At 42.2% G+C, this 17,452-nt stretch overlaps 2 protein-coding genes across 2 annotated transcripts in view; both read right to left on the reverse strand.

The window, feature by feature from the left end:
* Window positions 1-497: 497 nt before the first annotated feature.
* Window positions 498-12,383, reverse strand: trarg1a (trafficking regulator of GLUT4 (SLC2A4) 1a). Its single transcript, XM_031573188.2, has 3 exons — window positions 11,192-12,383; window positions 3,074-3,200; window positions 498-2,852 (listed from the first exon to the last, which is right to left on the reverse strand). Exons 1-3 carry the CDS (start codon window positions 11,594-11,596, stop codon window positions 2,827-2,829), a joined length of 558 nt encoding a protein of 185 aa, XP_031429048.1. The 5' UTR covers window positions 11,597-12,383; the 3' UTR covers window positions 498-2,826.
* A 4,008-nt stretch (window positions 12,384-16,391) lies between these two features.
* The window catches only part of aipl1 (aryl hydrocarbon receptor interacting protein-like 1), a 4,493-nt gene continuing 3,432 nt past the window's right edge, over window positions 16,392-17,452 (reverse strand). The window contains exons 5-6 of the mRNA XM_031573189.2: window positions 17,192-17,333; window positions 16,392-16,597 (exon numbers count right to left, since the gene is read on the reverse strand). Of these exons, the coding sequence (XP_031429049.1) occupies window positions 16,398-16,597; window positions 17,192-17,333 (342 nt within the window). The 3' untranslated portion in view covers window positions 16,392-16,397. The remainder of the gene's footprint in view (window positions 16,598-17,191; window positions 17,334-17,452) is intronic.

Raw genomic sequence — 17,452 nt, forward strand, 5'->3', positions numbered from 1 at the left:
ATTGTATACATCACCAATGCCTTCTGTTAAGTTTGGTTCTCTTTATGTTTCACACACTTTCAGTTACATTCTATCCAATATGCAGGAGCAGTGACTGACCACACACACATTGGGGGTGGTACGCACACACTAGGAGCAGTGGGCAGCAGTGCCCAGGGAGAAATTGGGAGTACGGTGCCCTGCTGAAGGGCACTTCATCCGTGGATGCTGAGCAAGGGGGGAGCATTACCGGTAACAAGCCTGATTCTCTAACCTGTAAGCCACAGCTGCCCCCGTAAATAGCTGATTACAGAACCTTGGGCAGTCTCAAACTGTTCAGGAGGTTTTTATTTCCTCAGAGAATCTTCTTTTGTGATGGAAGCCACAAAGGAATGCCAATTATGTGAAATCTTGAAAAAAAGCAACATTTTTAATATATAACAGCAATCAGCTCAATGTTGTGGAAACGGGATGGTTTGATGTACTTAAAACAGTAACTACACAAGTAAGACTCACCATTGACCATGCATGTTAACGTTTATTCCATACATGCAAAAGGTACACAATAAAGGTCTGAAAAACATACATGTCCAAAAGAGAACTAAACTGCTAAAAAGATACTTGGATATAAAGTCACTGTTTTACAGACACTGAACAGCACGTACTTGATGCATTTAATTCAAGGTATTAGCAGTGAATGACTAAGAATTGGCAAGAACAGTCTTCGAAGATATGTGCAATGTACAAGACAGTATGCAAAATCATTCTCTTCAGTGGAAAAACATAGTAATGATTTGGACGTCATTGACATTTTCTTACATTTTATTCTGGCCCTTGTCTTAAAAAAAAAAAATAACTATTAGTATGCACTATCAATGAAATGTGTGGTTCTGACAGGTTGTTGATTTTGCAGTTACTTTTAGATTTCTCACTCCAATTCCACTACAGCTCACCAGCTCACGCTCTTTAGACGAGGATGGAAAGGCCTTTGATAAATACAGGTCACTAAAATATCTGGTGCCGGAAAACAAGACATTGAAAATGTCTGAGGTTCACAGATAGAAGAGTGATGAATAACAACATGGTGAAGGTGCCTTTTTGGTCCAAAAAAGTGTGGCGTGACTGAGGTCTTTTAGCTACCATTTCCAGTGACATTCGATGGATGGGGGATGTTCAGCGAGTATCAAGTGCTTTGTCATCTATACTTGGGGCAGAGAAGGAATTCGATCAGTACACCCGAGGCTCTTCATCTCCAGGGATCTTTGAATGGGGAGTCCTCTGCTCGACTCAGCAGATGTGACCTCAAAGACATAAACCCAGGAAATATTTCTCCAATTTCATTCCAAACACCACATAAGTGCCTACAGTAAGAGAGCTACTGCCTTAAGTGTAATCGGTGTGTTTGCTGTTCATGTGTTCTTATACATCCAAACCAGGACTGAGCGATATTTATCATGCTGACCAAACTCTATTAAAGACCCCCATTCACCTTTTCAATAGAACAAAATCTTCTCGCTGGGGTCGGTGTGGAGATTTTTTGGCCGTGAGTTGAAAAAAACCAAATGGGTTTCTTTTTAAACGATGTGACAGATTGGAGTGCTCACTGCAGCACTATTAAGACCATATAGTGTCTCCAGGCCCAGTGGGACCGCCCTGCAGATGCTAGAAGGCCCACCTGCAACAGGGATTTTTTCGAGTGATGGTGTACTGTTTGCTCAAAGCATGCCTATATATTGTGCGAATACATAAATGTGGATATATAAATATACATATATATATATATATCGTACAAATACAGGTTGTGAGTAGGGAAGGCCTGACTGGGTCTGGGTCTGGGGCGAGGGTGGGGGGGGGGGGTCTTCATGCCTCCTGTCTTGCACCCATGCACGGGGGGCATCTGGGGCGGATCAGGCTCATACAGGCTCGGCATGCGCTATCGATATAGGCGAGCCCCTCGCACAGCAAGGCAAAGACAACGTGAAGACGTGGAATTGGGGGTAACTAGCACTGATCTCACCCGTATGTACATTATCCACTGATCATTGGGGCCTCACCCTCTTCCGTCGGCACAGAAGACGTAAATAACAATCTCCATCAAGTCAGTTTCCCTTTGAATAAGGAAATTGGCCTTAGGCTTGCTGTGCTTGAGAGAGACATGCATATGGTCTATTTGGAATGAAATGCTACAAAAGAATTGGCCAAAATAAAAACCACTCCCCATCTTCATGCTTTCCCTTTCCCCATCCATCTTGCCCGACTGTGTGAATCCTACAGTTAGCAGGAGCAGCAGCAGTGTATCTGTCACCAAGGCAGATGCCTGTAGCCAGATCAACCACTGCATACAAATCTCTTTAAAAATGTACATCAATATATATTCATGTGTATATATATATAATATGTATGCTGCAAATATATTCATATATTTCAGTCAGCTGGGGCTATAAAATGGTTAGAATGCAAAGACCATTGGTTCCTATCAGGTTCCTATCAGGTCCATTGCTTTTCCTTATTCAGCTGAGAAACATCTTTCAGCTTTTTCCTCTGTTGTGGCTTATTTACTGAATGCAAGTCATAACCACTAATTACTTTTTGACACGTTGGAGAGTATATCAGGTTTTATTTTTATTTTTCGTCAAGCATATTGTAACCCTAAAGCATGCATTACTTGCATCTATGAATTTCCTCGTGTTTGCATCTGTTTTTTTTTTCCTTTTTTCCCCTTTTTTGATTGCTGCTGAGGAGGAGGTATTGTCTAATTATACGTGGCTTTGCATTTTTTCTACTTTTTTTGCTGCTGTTGATGAGTTTTCGTTTCATCTGAAGTGAGGCTCGCCCTGCTCCATGTCTTTACTGTTTTTCTTTACTGCTTGTGACTGGGAAAGAGAGAAGACAACAATGAAAAGGGTTAGTCCTGTCTGTATTACGGTATGCCTCGGAAAACAAACTCTAAACCTGTATAAACTACATCAATCAGATATTCTGAGAAAACGAAAAGATTCATATTCACTAATATCCTATGTGATGAAAGGTCTAAGTCTGTCATATTGTCATATTGCTGGCAGAAATAGGGAAAGGCGGCCTGTTTCTTGCGTACCTGTAACTACCACGTAGACGACGATGATCAGCACGCCCAGGATGATGGAGACGACACTGAGGAGGCGAGCTAGACGTCCCAGTCTCTGTGCACCATCCACGTCACCCTGCTGCAGACTGTTTCTGGACTGAGGACACACACACACACACACACACACACACACACACACACCACACAGGGCAGGAACATAGCATGAGACCACAGTGAAACCCACCACACTGAGTGCATCCTCTTCAAATATGAATGAGCTGCCATTAGCCAACACATGAGAGTCCCTCCACCGCCTTACTCCCCTCAAGCAGGTAAGGGCAACTAACTGTTGCTAAACTGCCACGGATTGGGGAATAGCTCACCCCTGACCAGTATGTGGCTGAGTTATACAATTTAATCACCCAAAGATGTTGAACAGAGGAAGACCTCACTTTGAGATGAGTCATTCACAGCCTCATAGAAGAAGCTTTGCAGGCATCGTTATTAGGCAATGATCTCTACCAGATAGCCTTTGACAAAGAAGCAGGTGAAACACAAACACGCTATGTACAAATGCTACAGGGAGAGTGACTGCCTAAGCCAAAAGGTAAAGTTTTCATGGGAAACTATTAATAAGGCAGTATGGGGGGTATGGGTTGTGTACCCAGTACTTGTGTTCTGCCAGTGCAGCTGTCTTTCAGCTGTGTACCATCGACAGGTATGTTAAAGAGTTGTGAAGAAACTGCTGTGAAGAAATTCAAGTCTAATTGCTGTTACTTATGACTTGTTGAATCAGGTTCATTTAGCAAGGTGAAGGAAGTCTGAAATGATTGGAAGGATAGACAAACTGCTCGATAGTGGAACAGATGAAACTAAACCATTTTGGATGAAGAGCTATGCTACACCAGACCACTGATAGACATAGAAAAGCCCTATGGCAGAGACTGTGCATAGAGAAATAAACATCCACAAATGTATGGAGGGAGAAGCTGAACTAAATAGTTTCACAGAGTGATGGCCTATACCAGTGCTTGTAAGGTAATGACTTTGACTCTTCCAGACCTGGTTGAAGAGAGCATCTCCTCCATGGCTCTGGAGGTCAGAGGGGACTGTGGGACAACAAGAGGACCCTGACTGATGGCATTGTGTTCTCACTACTGGCAGCCCTTTACCACATCTTCCCATTAACCCTCACTGCACCCAAGGGGGTGTCCCTCCAGCAGACTAAATTAAATTAATCAATACTAACTACAGTACTCTCCGGAACCACGCCAAACCCACACACTGTAGCTACAGTGGCCAACCTCTAAACCCTCAGTAACATATCCCCCAATGCATATTTGCACATTATCATGACATTCTTGTGTCCTTATTGCATTACTTATTTTGGTTCCACATTTATCTGGTATTTTAGAGTAAGAGCGGACTGACTAAAGTAACCTTGTTTACTTTACTGACTAAAGTAACCCTATTAACTGTACTGACGAAAGTAACCCTATTAACTGTACTGACTAAAGTAACCTTGTTTACTTTACTGACGAAAGTAACCCTATTAACTGTACTGACTAAAGTAACCTTGTTTACTTTACTGACTAAAGTAACCCTATTAACTGTACTGACTAAAGTAACCTTGTTTACTTTACTGACGAAAGTAACCCTATTAACTGTACTGACTAAAGTAACCTTGTTTACTGACTAAAGTAACCCTATTAACTGTACTGACTAAAGTAACCTTGTTTACTTTACTGACTAAAGTAACCCTATTAACTGTACTGACGAAAGTAACCCTATTAACTGTACTGACTAAAGTAACCTTGTTTACTTTACTGACGAAAGTAACCCTATTAACTGTACTGACTAAAGTAACCTTGTTTACTGACTAAAGTAACCCTATTAACTGTACTGACTAAAGTAACCTTGTTTACTTTACTGACTAAAGTAACCCTATTAACTGTACTGACTAAAGTAACCCTGTTAACTGTACTGCCCCTCAGGGGTTTGCTGTTCATGGTTCTGATTATAACCTGCTGGTGACTTAGAGTTCACTGTCCAACCAACATGTCCACCATTTTTGAAACGCCACTCCTGCTCCACCTCTGAATAATGCATGTGTTATGCAAGTATTTTTGTTGGGGAAGGTGGGAGAGTTGTATAAGCTTAGTGTATTCCACTGTGTAGAAATATAGCAAGTCTGACAGAACATTTATATTTGCAGGTGGAGTGGCATTTACTGCAAGAGCTATTCTCATTGAAATTAAACAGGAGTAAAATCTACAAGGAGATGGGAAAGAATTGGGATGGTTTGCAAAATAAGACAGTAGTGCTGTACCTGGTGCTGGCAAAATCATATCACTGGTTCTGAAGTAGTCCTTTAAAAGTCCTCAAACCTCCTTAAAATATCCTTGCAGGTGATGTTTCACCTTCTATCAATGAAAATCTTGACAGAAGTTGTTTTACACAACGGGAGCCTTCTAAATTCTGTTTAACGTGTTTAATCTTACTTTATGATGTTGTTCATCATTCATCTTAATTTACAAGATCTCCATTCAAAGCAATCAGATACCATTAAACCTGCCAGTAATGTATACATATGAAAATGACTATAATAAAGGCAGCCTTCATTTTCTAAAAACACCTGCAATCACTCACTAGTTTGCAATGACCTCACTGCACCATTCAGTGTAAGCCTTTCATGAAACCCTATCCTGCCAGTTCCCTTTGTGTTAGCACGTATGAATCTTTATGCTAATGGCCTATCCGTGCTCACAGCTTTGATATGTGTTTGCTTAGGGCAGGAAGATTTACAATAAAGGACAGGATTACAGCTGTCACGGTATTGTAGCCTAGCCTCTCTTTCTCTCTCTCTCTCTCTCTCTCTCTCTCTCTCTCTCTCTCTCTCTCTCTCTCTCTCTCTCCCCCCATGCTCCCCATCCCCCCTTCCCTGTGGACTTCTATGTCTCCACAGTGTCTCGGCAAGGCTGCTGAGACTCACACTGCTAAACTCCACCGCTTGGAGCTGCAGTTGCAGGCGGGGTCTGCAGGCTAACTCCCTCCTGCCTGTGAGTCCCCCTCTCTGACATCTTTCTCTGGCCGCGGTTCAGATCAGGACCACAGCCATGCCCTGCTCTCCAAGCAGAGGGGGTTTGCTTTCCGTGGTTTCATCAAAAGGTTGGCTATACACCCCTTCTCGGCACGTTCCCCAGTCTCGGTTCAAATACTGCAGACGGGCCCTGATATCTTAGCAGAGGTATAATATGTGGCCAGGGCAGCAAAGCTCTATTGATCCAAAGTCCAATCACAGCGAAAAGCCGCATCAGCGCCTCCAATCAATGGAGGCCCTTAAAAACAAGAGCACGATGACAGAGCCGTCCGCTCGAGGTGCACTTACACTCCCGTAACTTTCTCCTTTCTCTGCGGCTCTCTGCAATGCCTCTGGAAGTTACACAGCAAGACCAATTTTTTGGTATCATTGTTCCGGAAATGTTTTAAATGAGCCAAATGGCTGTCATTTCAAACCCCCAAACGCTCCAGGCAGGAACCGTGTCCTTTCCGAGGAGATTTCATTTCGCTTTAATGTCACTCAGAGAGTAATGGAGAGGGGCGGTGGGATGGAGCCAGTCTCAGGGTGGCTTTTCCAAGGCGAGGAGTGGAGGAGTGGAGGAGCAGAGGGTGAAACATAGAGGAGGTGAGGGGGGAGTGGGCCCGGTCCTGATAAATGGACGTATTGATTTGCCTGGAAGGCGGGGATGCCTGTATTTTTCTTATGAATGTGAGACTCCTCCACCTCCACCTCCTCCTCCTCCTCCTCCTCCTCCACCAGTGCATCTCATCGATAGCCAATACACGTTCCTGTCAATCCTACAGGCATTCCTCTTGCCATACCACCACTATCATAACCACCACCCCCGGTAAATCCCCCCACCCACAGTATCTCCTACTGCAGACAAAGAGAGAGGAAGAGAGAGGGAAAGGGAAGGGAAAAGACAGAGCCCTAAGTGCTCTCTCACAAGCCTTAGTCATTAATAATACAGAGAGCTGCCCGGCCTGCCAGCAGCCAAGGGGAAGGCACACGGGAGGATGGGGGGGGGGGGGGGAGGGTTTAGTGCCTGTTATGGTGACTGTAAAAAGCAGGCGGTAAACCTGCTAAACGCAAAGCCACACAGAATCCATCTCCTGGTTGCCTCACCCTCCACAACCAATCAGCTCCTGCTAAGAGCCGTGAAGCAGGGAGAGAGCGCTCAGTTGTTGGTGTGTGAAGCAGGGACAGAGCGCTCAGTTGTTGGTGTGTGAACAGCTCAGTGGGAAACATGAGCCCTTCCATACTATGCAGCACATAACAACACACTCAGCACTCAACAAATGGAACAAGGCCAACTATAGGATATATAGTGATGGGCATGTCGAGTAGGTTCTCAAACGAACTCAATCCTTCAGCTAAACGTTTGACCAGTCTTGTACCTGAACACAAATTCAAACAGATATTTCAAGATTGAGACTATACAGTGGATATTTTGAGAATCATGTAGTGTTTTGGCTTGTAGTTTAGCATTTAGGCTCATAAAAACAAAAGCCTTATCCATGTAAACCTCTCAAAAGTGGAATGGTTAATATGACTGGTGAAATGTTACTAAGTACATTTACTCAAGTACTGTACTTAAGTACAATTTTGTACTTGTACTTTATTTCAGTGTTTGTACTTGTATATTACTTGAGACTTTCCATTTTATGCTACTTTATTCTACATTTTTATGTCTAAATTTTGTTGACAGCTTTAGCTTTAGCTTTTACAATTAATATGAAGATTTTACACTATGGATAATATAACAGGCTTTTACATATAGTTAAAGATTAAACCAGTGGTTTCCAATCTTTTTGGCTTCTGACATCTTACAAAAGCAGTATAGTCAGGGTCACATTTTATGTCAATGAGCTTCACCAAATAGTGATTTTTCCCCCCTCTAAACTTCAATAGATGTTCAATTGATCTAATATCTCACTAAAAATCAATAATTAAAGGAAAAGAACTTTGTTTTTCTTCTTTCCTCTCCCATTCATCTTCTCACTACCCCTCAGGTTTTTCTCGTATCCCTGTATATAAAACAATTTAAACTAGCGCCACCTCCAGCAGCTACCATTATAACATGCAGCTTACACACTGATGTCTCAGTGTCAAGAATCGAATGATATCATAGATAATAATATATCAGTCAGAGGGACCAAACCAGTACTTTTACACACACACCCCAGTATTGCACTGACCCACCCAGGTTTGCGCTTAGAATATTGTTCACGTTATGAAATAATTTTCTGCAAAGTTATTAAATGAGCTTTAGGCCATATGCTTTGCACAATGCAGGCGTGAAAGAGCTCTGAGCCCTCTTTGAACTTTCCCTCTCTTCAGTTAATCCAAAGAATCAGTTTAGTCAAGTTTTCCAAACAACGCACGTCTAACGCACACATAAACGCACCTGAGAAAATTGTGCACACGGTACACAAACTAGGGCAGAGCCATCCTGCACATGCACCCATATGTTCACACAAACGGCTGCAGACGCAGCACACACACACACACACACACACACTGGCCCGTATTTCACATGTAAATCTGCTGAGCGTGCACTGCAGAGGCCGCAGCAGCGACAGCGGCAGTCGCATGTTTCCTGCATCCTGCCTGCACTAAACAGAGAGCTGGGTCAGTGCAATAAAAGCCAATTACTCCATCCTTCCACTCCCCATAATTGACTCATGTTTTTCTGCATCTGTGAACAGCAACTAACAAATGCATCACCCCTCCTTTTAAATCTCTTTTCTCACGGACCTCTGGTCTGACCAAGGCCACCTGACTCATCTGCCTGCCCACACGATGAATTGGCTGTGCCCATGTGTGTATATGTGTATATGTGTATGTGTGTGTGGGGGAGGGGAGGGGGGGGGGGGGCTCAGAGAGGCTGTTTATCTGGGAGGTGTCTGGATAACTGCTGCAAGTTTCCCTCTGCAGGAGCAGCTAATTGACTCCTCTCACCTTGTATTGAGTTAGATGTCAGCTCTTATTTCCTCTCTCTCTTTCTTTTAACCCTTTCTCTTTTCCTTGGACTTCTCCAATAAAGGGGGAGTGTGGGAAAGGAGGTAGAGGCATTGTACACACATATACACATCTGGACTGACAAGAGGCACACATTCGTTTGCCTCACTGTCACTAGTGGCAAGGTCTCCATTCCATTCTACCTCTGCTGAGCACGCATATGTGTGAGTTACTTTGCCACTTTGCCATCTTAAAGCTAAGTTATTGTTTAGAGGAGTCAGTCACACTGCCCATCAGGAAGATAGACCTATCAGGAAGTTTGCACTCAAATTCCAAGCTGGCTCATTTACAAGGTTATAATTAAAATGGGTGTAGAATTCCGTATATCCAGCCAAGACATCATTAATTATAGAACACTGTAAGGCTGGTGTAAAGACAAAAATATTTTGATGAATCTGCAGTTCAGGGCTGCAGACCTGTATATTTTTAAAAGATGAAACACTAAGGATCCTAAATTATTGATTCGTTACTTAATTTTGAAGTTTCATTATCCATACTTTTTGGAATTTACTTCTGAGGGAAAAGTTTAAACCCAAAGGATTAATAAAATAGCAGAAAATTAACTTTTCACCCTTCAATAATTAAGTACATTCATCGAAATATTAATGTAAAATCCAGATTTAAATCCCTGATAGCTGTTTAGTGAAACTATGTCTGTGATAGATGTTTTAGTGAAAGTCTGATAAGTAGGTTATCATAAACTCAACTGTAATTTGACATTTCAAGAAACCATTTACTTGGTTGTAATCTGACATGTTAACTCCTCAAAAGTGTAAAGTAATCGCTGATGCATGTTGTGGTGATACTGCACTCTAACCCTAGGTCAGTAATACTGCACACCGGGTCATGCCTCACTGACTGCCAGCCTAATCTATCTTCTGATATTCAGTGAACGCACCACCTAACTATGCCTTCAGCCCGAACATCATACATATCTGTACACCTCGATTTAAAAAAGCTTCTCCAGAGAGAAGATACTAATCTAGAAAGTTTAGATGAAACGCACCGACAAAACATACAAGCACGAATGTACATGCGCACTGACATTTCCCTCGCAAAAGATTTCAAGACGCCTTTGAGCTCGCGTTGCAGTGTTCACTGTGCACCAGGCGACTACCCCTTTCACCGGGCAAACCTGAACGCACCATGGCCATTTTATAACCAATATCTCAGGTTTACCACGGTGGTAGAAAACGATGACTCACACAATCTTCCGTTTCCGGACAGTATTTTGCATTTACATCATTTCGGTTGTACAAAATGACCCACTCTACTGGTACACAAACCAATTGAATGGAACTACTGAATGGCGCCACACCCTGTATGCGAAACGCTGCCTCTGAGCAAATTGCATGACTTGGGCAACACCACCTAATATCTGGTATTTACAGAAGACTAACGTCAATATTTAGGCCACTTTAAATGTACTAAAATGCCCCGTTCGTCTTCAAAAATATATGCGATGTAAAGGCCAGAAAGTGTGATGAAGGGATATTGATCCTGTCCGTTATAACGTGTCTGAAATTCTTACTTTATTCTACTTTCGTAGGATCAATGCATGATCCAAACATCAGGGCTCTTTTGACTTTTCATGTATTTTTATATATTTTATATATCTATATATGCTCAGTTGTGTCATTGTTCTTTCCTTGTTAAAGGCGATTTTGAGATATTAGTAATGAAAATGAATTTAACAATTCATTTCGTAATCTGACATTTACCTAGCCTAATTATCCTGTTTCTTGTGTTGATCATTCAGTTAAAGTGACGGGAGCTCACATTTGCCTGTGGCTGAAATCGGACAGATGTTCTGTGTGTATTTCTTCCAGACCAAAAGTATGAATGGGTGCATCGGTGTAGATAAGTGTTTGAACGCCAAGTCGTACGTTTAAACTCTACCTTCCCTTGTGGAACACTAGTGTCCATTGTTGATTTTATTATATTCATTCAATCATAATCTTCCTTGTCATACTCGTGTTGTTTGCACGATATACACATTTTGTTCTCTAGGTATAGGACATGGTAATGAGTGTTCAAATGAAACTTTCCCTCAGACGTGTACTTACCATAATTGAATATACCAGTGCAACGATGCTGACGGGCCAGACGGGGCAAAAGCACGACAAAATAACCAATATAAGATAGTCTTTGGGCTGCTGTGGCTCTGGCGCTGCATTCCCGGCGGAGGAAGTGCGACTTAAACTGACTCGGGACGGGGACAACGGAGCCCCCCCTATGTGCCCTGCGGACCCAGACCTCAGTGGCACACTGTGACCGTTTTGGTCAGCATCCAAGGCTTTGTCGCTGCCCATATTTACGGTGAAGGAGCTTGACATCTTCATCCCATTGCCCCCGGGCTCGGTGGTGGTGGCGCTAAGAAGTTTCTCTGTCTCGTGGGACTCGGGGGCCTGCGCGGCGGCACTCTCTCCCAAAGCGGCTTTCTCAAACTCGGGATCTGTATTAACCGCCATTCTTCAAGCAAAAACCGACTTATCTATGAAAAAACACCGGGTCTTCAAGAAAATGTCTTGTGTAATCGATAAGTTGTGATTATGCTAAATTCCCATCCATGCATTACAAATATTTCTCACCATTTTACTCGCTATTCAATTCTTAATTAAAAAAAATAATATCTTAATTTGTTAGAAGCTTGAGATGTTGTCTCCTCGTTACAGTTCGTCGAGTTATGAACGAGAGCCTTCAGAGCAATTAGAAAAAACAAAACTCCTGTATTGCTTTTCCGTTAGGATATTTGGGCATCTCTCCTGCTGAATCAACTGTGATGAATTTACTTCAATTCCGCAGCTCCATTCAATCCACAGTCATCAGAAAACCATCTCCTTCTGGACGTGCACGCGCCTTATCCATCCACAACGACAAAAAACTCCACACAGGACCAAATCACTCAAAAGCCTCTTGTCACACGCTCTCTCCCCGTTGCATCCTTGTGAAAACGACGTGCCTGCGTCTAAGATGTAAACACTAAATATATGTGTTATCAAAGTCACTTTCTGTGCAGTGTTGTATACAAACAAAGAGCGCGCTGTGTGTTTCCGCAGCGGTACCGCGCCGTAAAAGGCTTGCTCTCTCCACGCTGCAGCAACAAGAGTGACTGGCTGAACTTGTAGCAGAGCAGCACACAGCACCCTCAGCTTCAGCACCGCTGTGGTAGAGGAGCGCCAAGAGCGGACGGCGTGAGGGGCGGATTTTTCGCTGCTGCGCTATCATCGCTCCAGAACCCCCCCGGGGGGATGCTGCAATACCGTCCAGCATTAGAAGATTTGATCAGGGAGGTTTCTGTCGTCACATATTTTGTTGCTGTTCAATCTTGATGTGATTCTCTGAGAGCTACGGGCACACTTACAAATAAAGTCATAATTTATTCAATGTTATAGTATAAATAGGAAATTTTGGCCCAACGATGGCATGCGATGCAATGCGCGACTCGTCTTATTACCTTAAGTAAGATCTCATATAAGATTATTTATTTATTTGTGGTTAGGTGATTATTTCGTTAAAGTCATATAGCTGCATGTGATATGAACATGTTTCCCATTTTTGTGGCGGTGAAGTGTTAGTGAAGTGTGAAGGGTCAAATGTAGCCTTCTTCCCTCTGCCTTTCCCTGCTCTGTTCTTTATTGCACACTAATCCTGACAGATGAAAGGAGGGAGAAGGTTCATTTAAAACACATCTGATGGAGAAACAGCTAATTAGCTGCACTGATGCCACTGTGTTGTCTCCTATCAGCACCCCAAGGTGTGTGTCTAGTGTCTCGCTCAGCATCGCAGTGGAAGGAATTCCCTCAGGATGAAAATAAGCTCCATATGATGTAATGACATTGACCAGCCTGCGTCCCCCTTCTCATGTCCTTTAATGTAGTCAGCTGTTTTCAAAGCTCTGGGGCATTAGTCATCCTCGGCTCCCTGATAACACAGAAACACACACACACATACACACACAAGACACACACACACACAAAGAGTCATGTGGTTTTCCGGGATATTCCCGTATTGCTCGGAAGAATCATATCCTTCAGTTTTGCAACCTACAGTAACACAAGCACATACTGAAAATGTTGTGTAGTGTTCAATAAGTAGACTGGAAGATATAGTGATCAAATATACAGCCAGAAGCATCCTATTCATTTTCAGAATCTGCCTTTTCCTGGCACAAATGCTTTGTGATGGGTGAACCCTTTCACTAGTTGTCCTTGAAAGCAAGGACATAGCTCTTCTTAGTTGAATTATTTTGTATTGTGGTATGACACACTTTTTCTTAAAGACATCTCCCATTGTACCTTTATTAATTTGTTATCGAGTCTAAACATGTCAGTATAGACTATATACAGTACTTGTATTTACAGTAACTATTGATTCTCTCTTGTTAACAGTTCCTGTTAAAAGGTTACTCAAATATCATGCCTGCCAAAGGGCATGTAACCACGATACTTAAATATTTGTAAGTGTCTTTCCCATTGTGCTGTAATTTTCATCACAATCTTACCTGCGTCTGCCGACTACAAGCCAATGAGATTTCTAAGCCAATGGCAGACGGAACCATTTTAAGATTCCAGACTCATATGTATGACTATATGGGTTTCCGTCCAAGGCAAATAATGCTTAGATATGTGGACACTACAGAGCCCCAAAGACTCAAAAGGTGATACTTTTTCTTGTGCGCACAACTTTATTTTCTTGTGGGAGCAAGTAATTATTTTCTGTGCACAAGACATTTTAAGATAAGTTAATTATCTTGTTCCCTCAAGATCATATTCTTCTGTACACAATAACTTGTTCCCACTAGGTAATAACCTGTGCGCACAAAATACATTTTAGGGATTTTAGGACTCTGCAGGACACAAACTAACGTTAGTGCCCTATCTCCATTTGGTTTTGGCTAAGTTAGTTAATGTTAGCTGTTGGCTGGCACTGAGTAATAATTACTAGCTAGTTGACGAGTGGTCTCTCTTATCGCAGACATTACCTTGTCACTTTAAATTTAACATAACACAAGCACAACGTCAGCTGTAATGTAGGCTGTAAATAATCCACAGTGTTGGTGGATTTTTCATTTATTTAAAAAATACAGCAGATGAGAGTTCCTGACATGGGTTAAAATGTGAACATTAATAAATGATAGTGCCCCATCTGGCTATCGGCTAAATTATGTTAACCCCCGTTAACTGTTGGCTGGAGCTAGTTGAGTGGCTATCTTAGTTATCTTAGATATTAAGTTACCTTGTCCATTTGATTTGAAACGAGCAAAACATCATCTGAAATATAGACTGTCGTTACTCCTTATTTAAATTACAGCAGATTAGCAGTAATATGTTTGGATTGCTCCTTTTCCTGCTCGCCAAAGAAAATAGACAGTCTGTCCCATTCAAATGGTAAAGGTCAGGTATTTAACACAAGCCAGACATTTATGTCCAAAGCGACTTAGAAAAGCATCCTGCTTTGGCTGGATGTTAAACCTAGGTCTACTGCTTGGAAAGCAACAATACTATCCACTATACCATCAGGACTGTATTTCCATGATATGTCATATACCGAAAAATCTCTGATACATTTTTTTTTAATAAAAATCACACAATCGCACAGCATTGCTTTGCAATCACACTAATAGAGATGAAGATAAAGGTTCATCGCTCACAGCCTACTCACAACCAACACTACAATCCATACCTGACAATGTTTGAGTAAAGTATTACAGGCTGATGTGGTGGAACTTCAGCACCATAGTGACAGGTACATCAGTCAACTGAATATGGTCACCAAAGTGATCTGTTCCTAAATTAAAATTAAGATATCATTTAATATATATGGCATCATTTGATTAGAAGATCATCCGCTATCTTCCCCTACGTGAGATTAAGCCTTTAAATAACATATCTTGTTTTCAAAGACTTTTATAATTCTGTTTAATTTTATCATCTGCAAATGATAACGGACACATGGAGGAAAGATTACACACATACATTGTGTTTATTTGTGTTTACTTCAGTCACTTTCAAAGCAAAACAACATGCCTTGTAATTGTATTACATCTTGAGATGATATAAAACTGGAGCATTGCAGTGTTTGATCATCTGTAATGGGGAGTGGTTACAGACAGCAGGATAATCTGTCTCTGAGACATTGGGGTATGCCAGATGCATTCATACTCTCTATTTACACATGCAATATCTAATGATGGATTAAGGTTCTTTTAACTCATCTAGTAATGCATTGTTTAACATAGTCAATCCATGGATTCAATATTAATAAGCCATAACTAATGTTAAATGCAGAGGTTCGTGGTCTAATTTGTTCTTGTTAACTAATGAACTGTGTAAATTATCAAGACTCTTTTCATTATTTAGGTAATTAATTAACATAAATCCTGATTTCAGCACTAAAAACTCTTCAGTAATATTGCATACTATAGTTCATAATCTCCCAATGCTCACTAAATTGTATCAATTACACCTTCTTGCTACCCAGACTATATTATCTATATATTCCCTAAAATGTAAGCAATCTCTTAGTGTATCTACAATGCTTTCTTATAGAACATACAACATCCAACTACCGATTTCTAACACCATTACATTCAGCACACACACCACTGAAAGTCCTCATCTCTTTTTCCTTCATCACACACAGTGAAGGGTAACCTTCCTCTCTGGCTTGTGTTAAGCACTTCAGATTCTCCAGTCAGACTGTGTGCTGCGTGTCCGTCTGCGTTAGATCTTTCTCAGATCTCTCAAAACATGCCCTTGTAGTTCAGATTCTCCAGTCAGTGTTTGTTTAGTCCATCAGAATGTATGCTGTGTGTGTGTGTGTGTGTCTGTGTCGGATCTTTCTCAGATCTCTCAAAACATGCCCTTGTACTTCAGATTCTCCAGTCAGTGTTTGTTTAGTCCATCAGACTGTACGCTGTGTGTGTGTGTGTGTGTGTGTGTGTGTGTGTGTGTGTGTGTGTATGCATGTGTGTGTGAGTGTGTGTGTGTGTATGTGTGTGTGTGTGTGTGTGTGTGTGTGTGTGTGTGTGTGTGTGTGTGTGTGTGTGTGTGTGTGTATGCATGTGTGTGTGAGTGTGTGTGTGTGCATGTGTGTGTCTGACTGTGTGTGTGTGTGTGTGTGTGTGTGTGTGTGTGTGTGTGTGTGTCTGTGTGTGTGTGTGTGTGTGTGTCTGTGTGTGTGTGTGTGTGTGTGTGTGTGTGTGTGTGTGTGTGTGTGTGTGTGTGTGTGTGTGTATGTGTGTGTGTGTGTGTGTCTTTCTCAGGTGGTTCAGAACATGCCCTTGTACTTTTTGCGATCCTCTTCATTCTTCTCCTCCATCCTCATGCTCAGCACTCCCAGGTCCTTCGTCACGGCTTTCTTCATGCCCGGCTCCAGGTCCAGAACCCGCTCGAGGTCCGCCCGGGCCTCAGCCTCGTTCCACACCTCGATGTGTGCCTTGCCCCGCAAGTAGAAGGCCTTCATAACGCCTGTGGAAACACAGCAGTTGATGGTATGTCAATCTGCTATGACAGCTGCACAGCTCACAGTACACAGGAGTATACAGGTATTATCCCCCTTGTATAATTTGTTCATGCAAACATCAACGTGGCTGAAGACAGTGACCCACGAGATTACAGGGGCCAGCAATCTTCAGAAAAAGTCTCAGAAAGTGAGCTGAGGTTCTCCTCAAGGTTTCTCCCTGTTAAAAGGGAGTTTTTCCTTCCCCCCGTCGCCTTAGTGCGTGCTCTAGGGGGTTCAGGCTCTTGGCTCTGTTAAGTGCCTTGTTATTGGCACTATATAAATGATTTTGCATCGAATTGAATTGAATTGAATGAATCCATGCACTGTGCCCAGAAATGTTGCTGAGCTGAGCTTAAGCCAGCCCTGTTTGACCTCATATTACAATAACTATGCTAATTGATGAATCCAAGTGGTTTACCGGAATTTCTGAAGGAGGATCTTGACTTTCTGGATCTGGACTCTGCATCACTTCAATTGGGACCGTCTGGACCCTCAGAACAATTTTGAATTCAAATTTAATATGACTGCACACAGAAATGCATCAGATAGCTTAGACATACCTGGGTGTTGGTTGATGATGTCGCTGGTATGCTCAATGACCTCATAGTATTCCTCCGTTCGCAGTAAACACTGGCAGTAGTTTAGCGTGAGCGTGTTAGCCATCTTCTCTAGCTTCATCCATGGTGCGTCCCATGCCTTCTCCTGATTAGGGATACACAAAACACAAACACACATTTACACACACAGACACCAAAACCCATTCACATATACACAGTTATGTACCCCTAGACATGGACACATACGTATCACCTTTTTTAATT

This window comes from Clupea harengus, chromosome 9, assembly GCF_900700415.2.
Source record: "Clupea harengus chromosome 9, Ch_v2.0.2, whole genome shotgun sequence".
Classification (NCBI taxonomy): Eukaryota; Metazoa; Chordata; class Actinopteri; order Clupeiformes; family Clupeidae; genus Clupea; species Clupea harengus.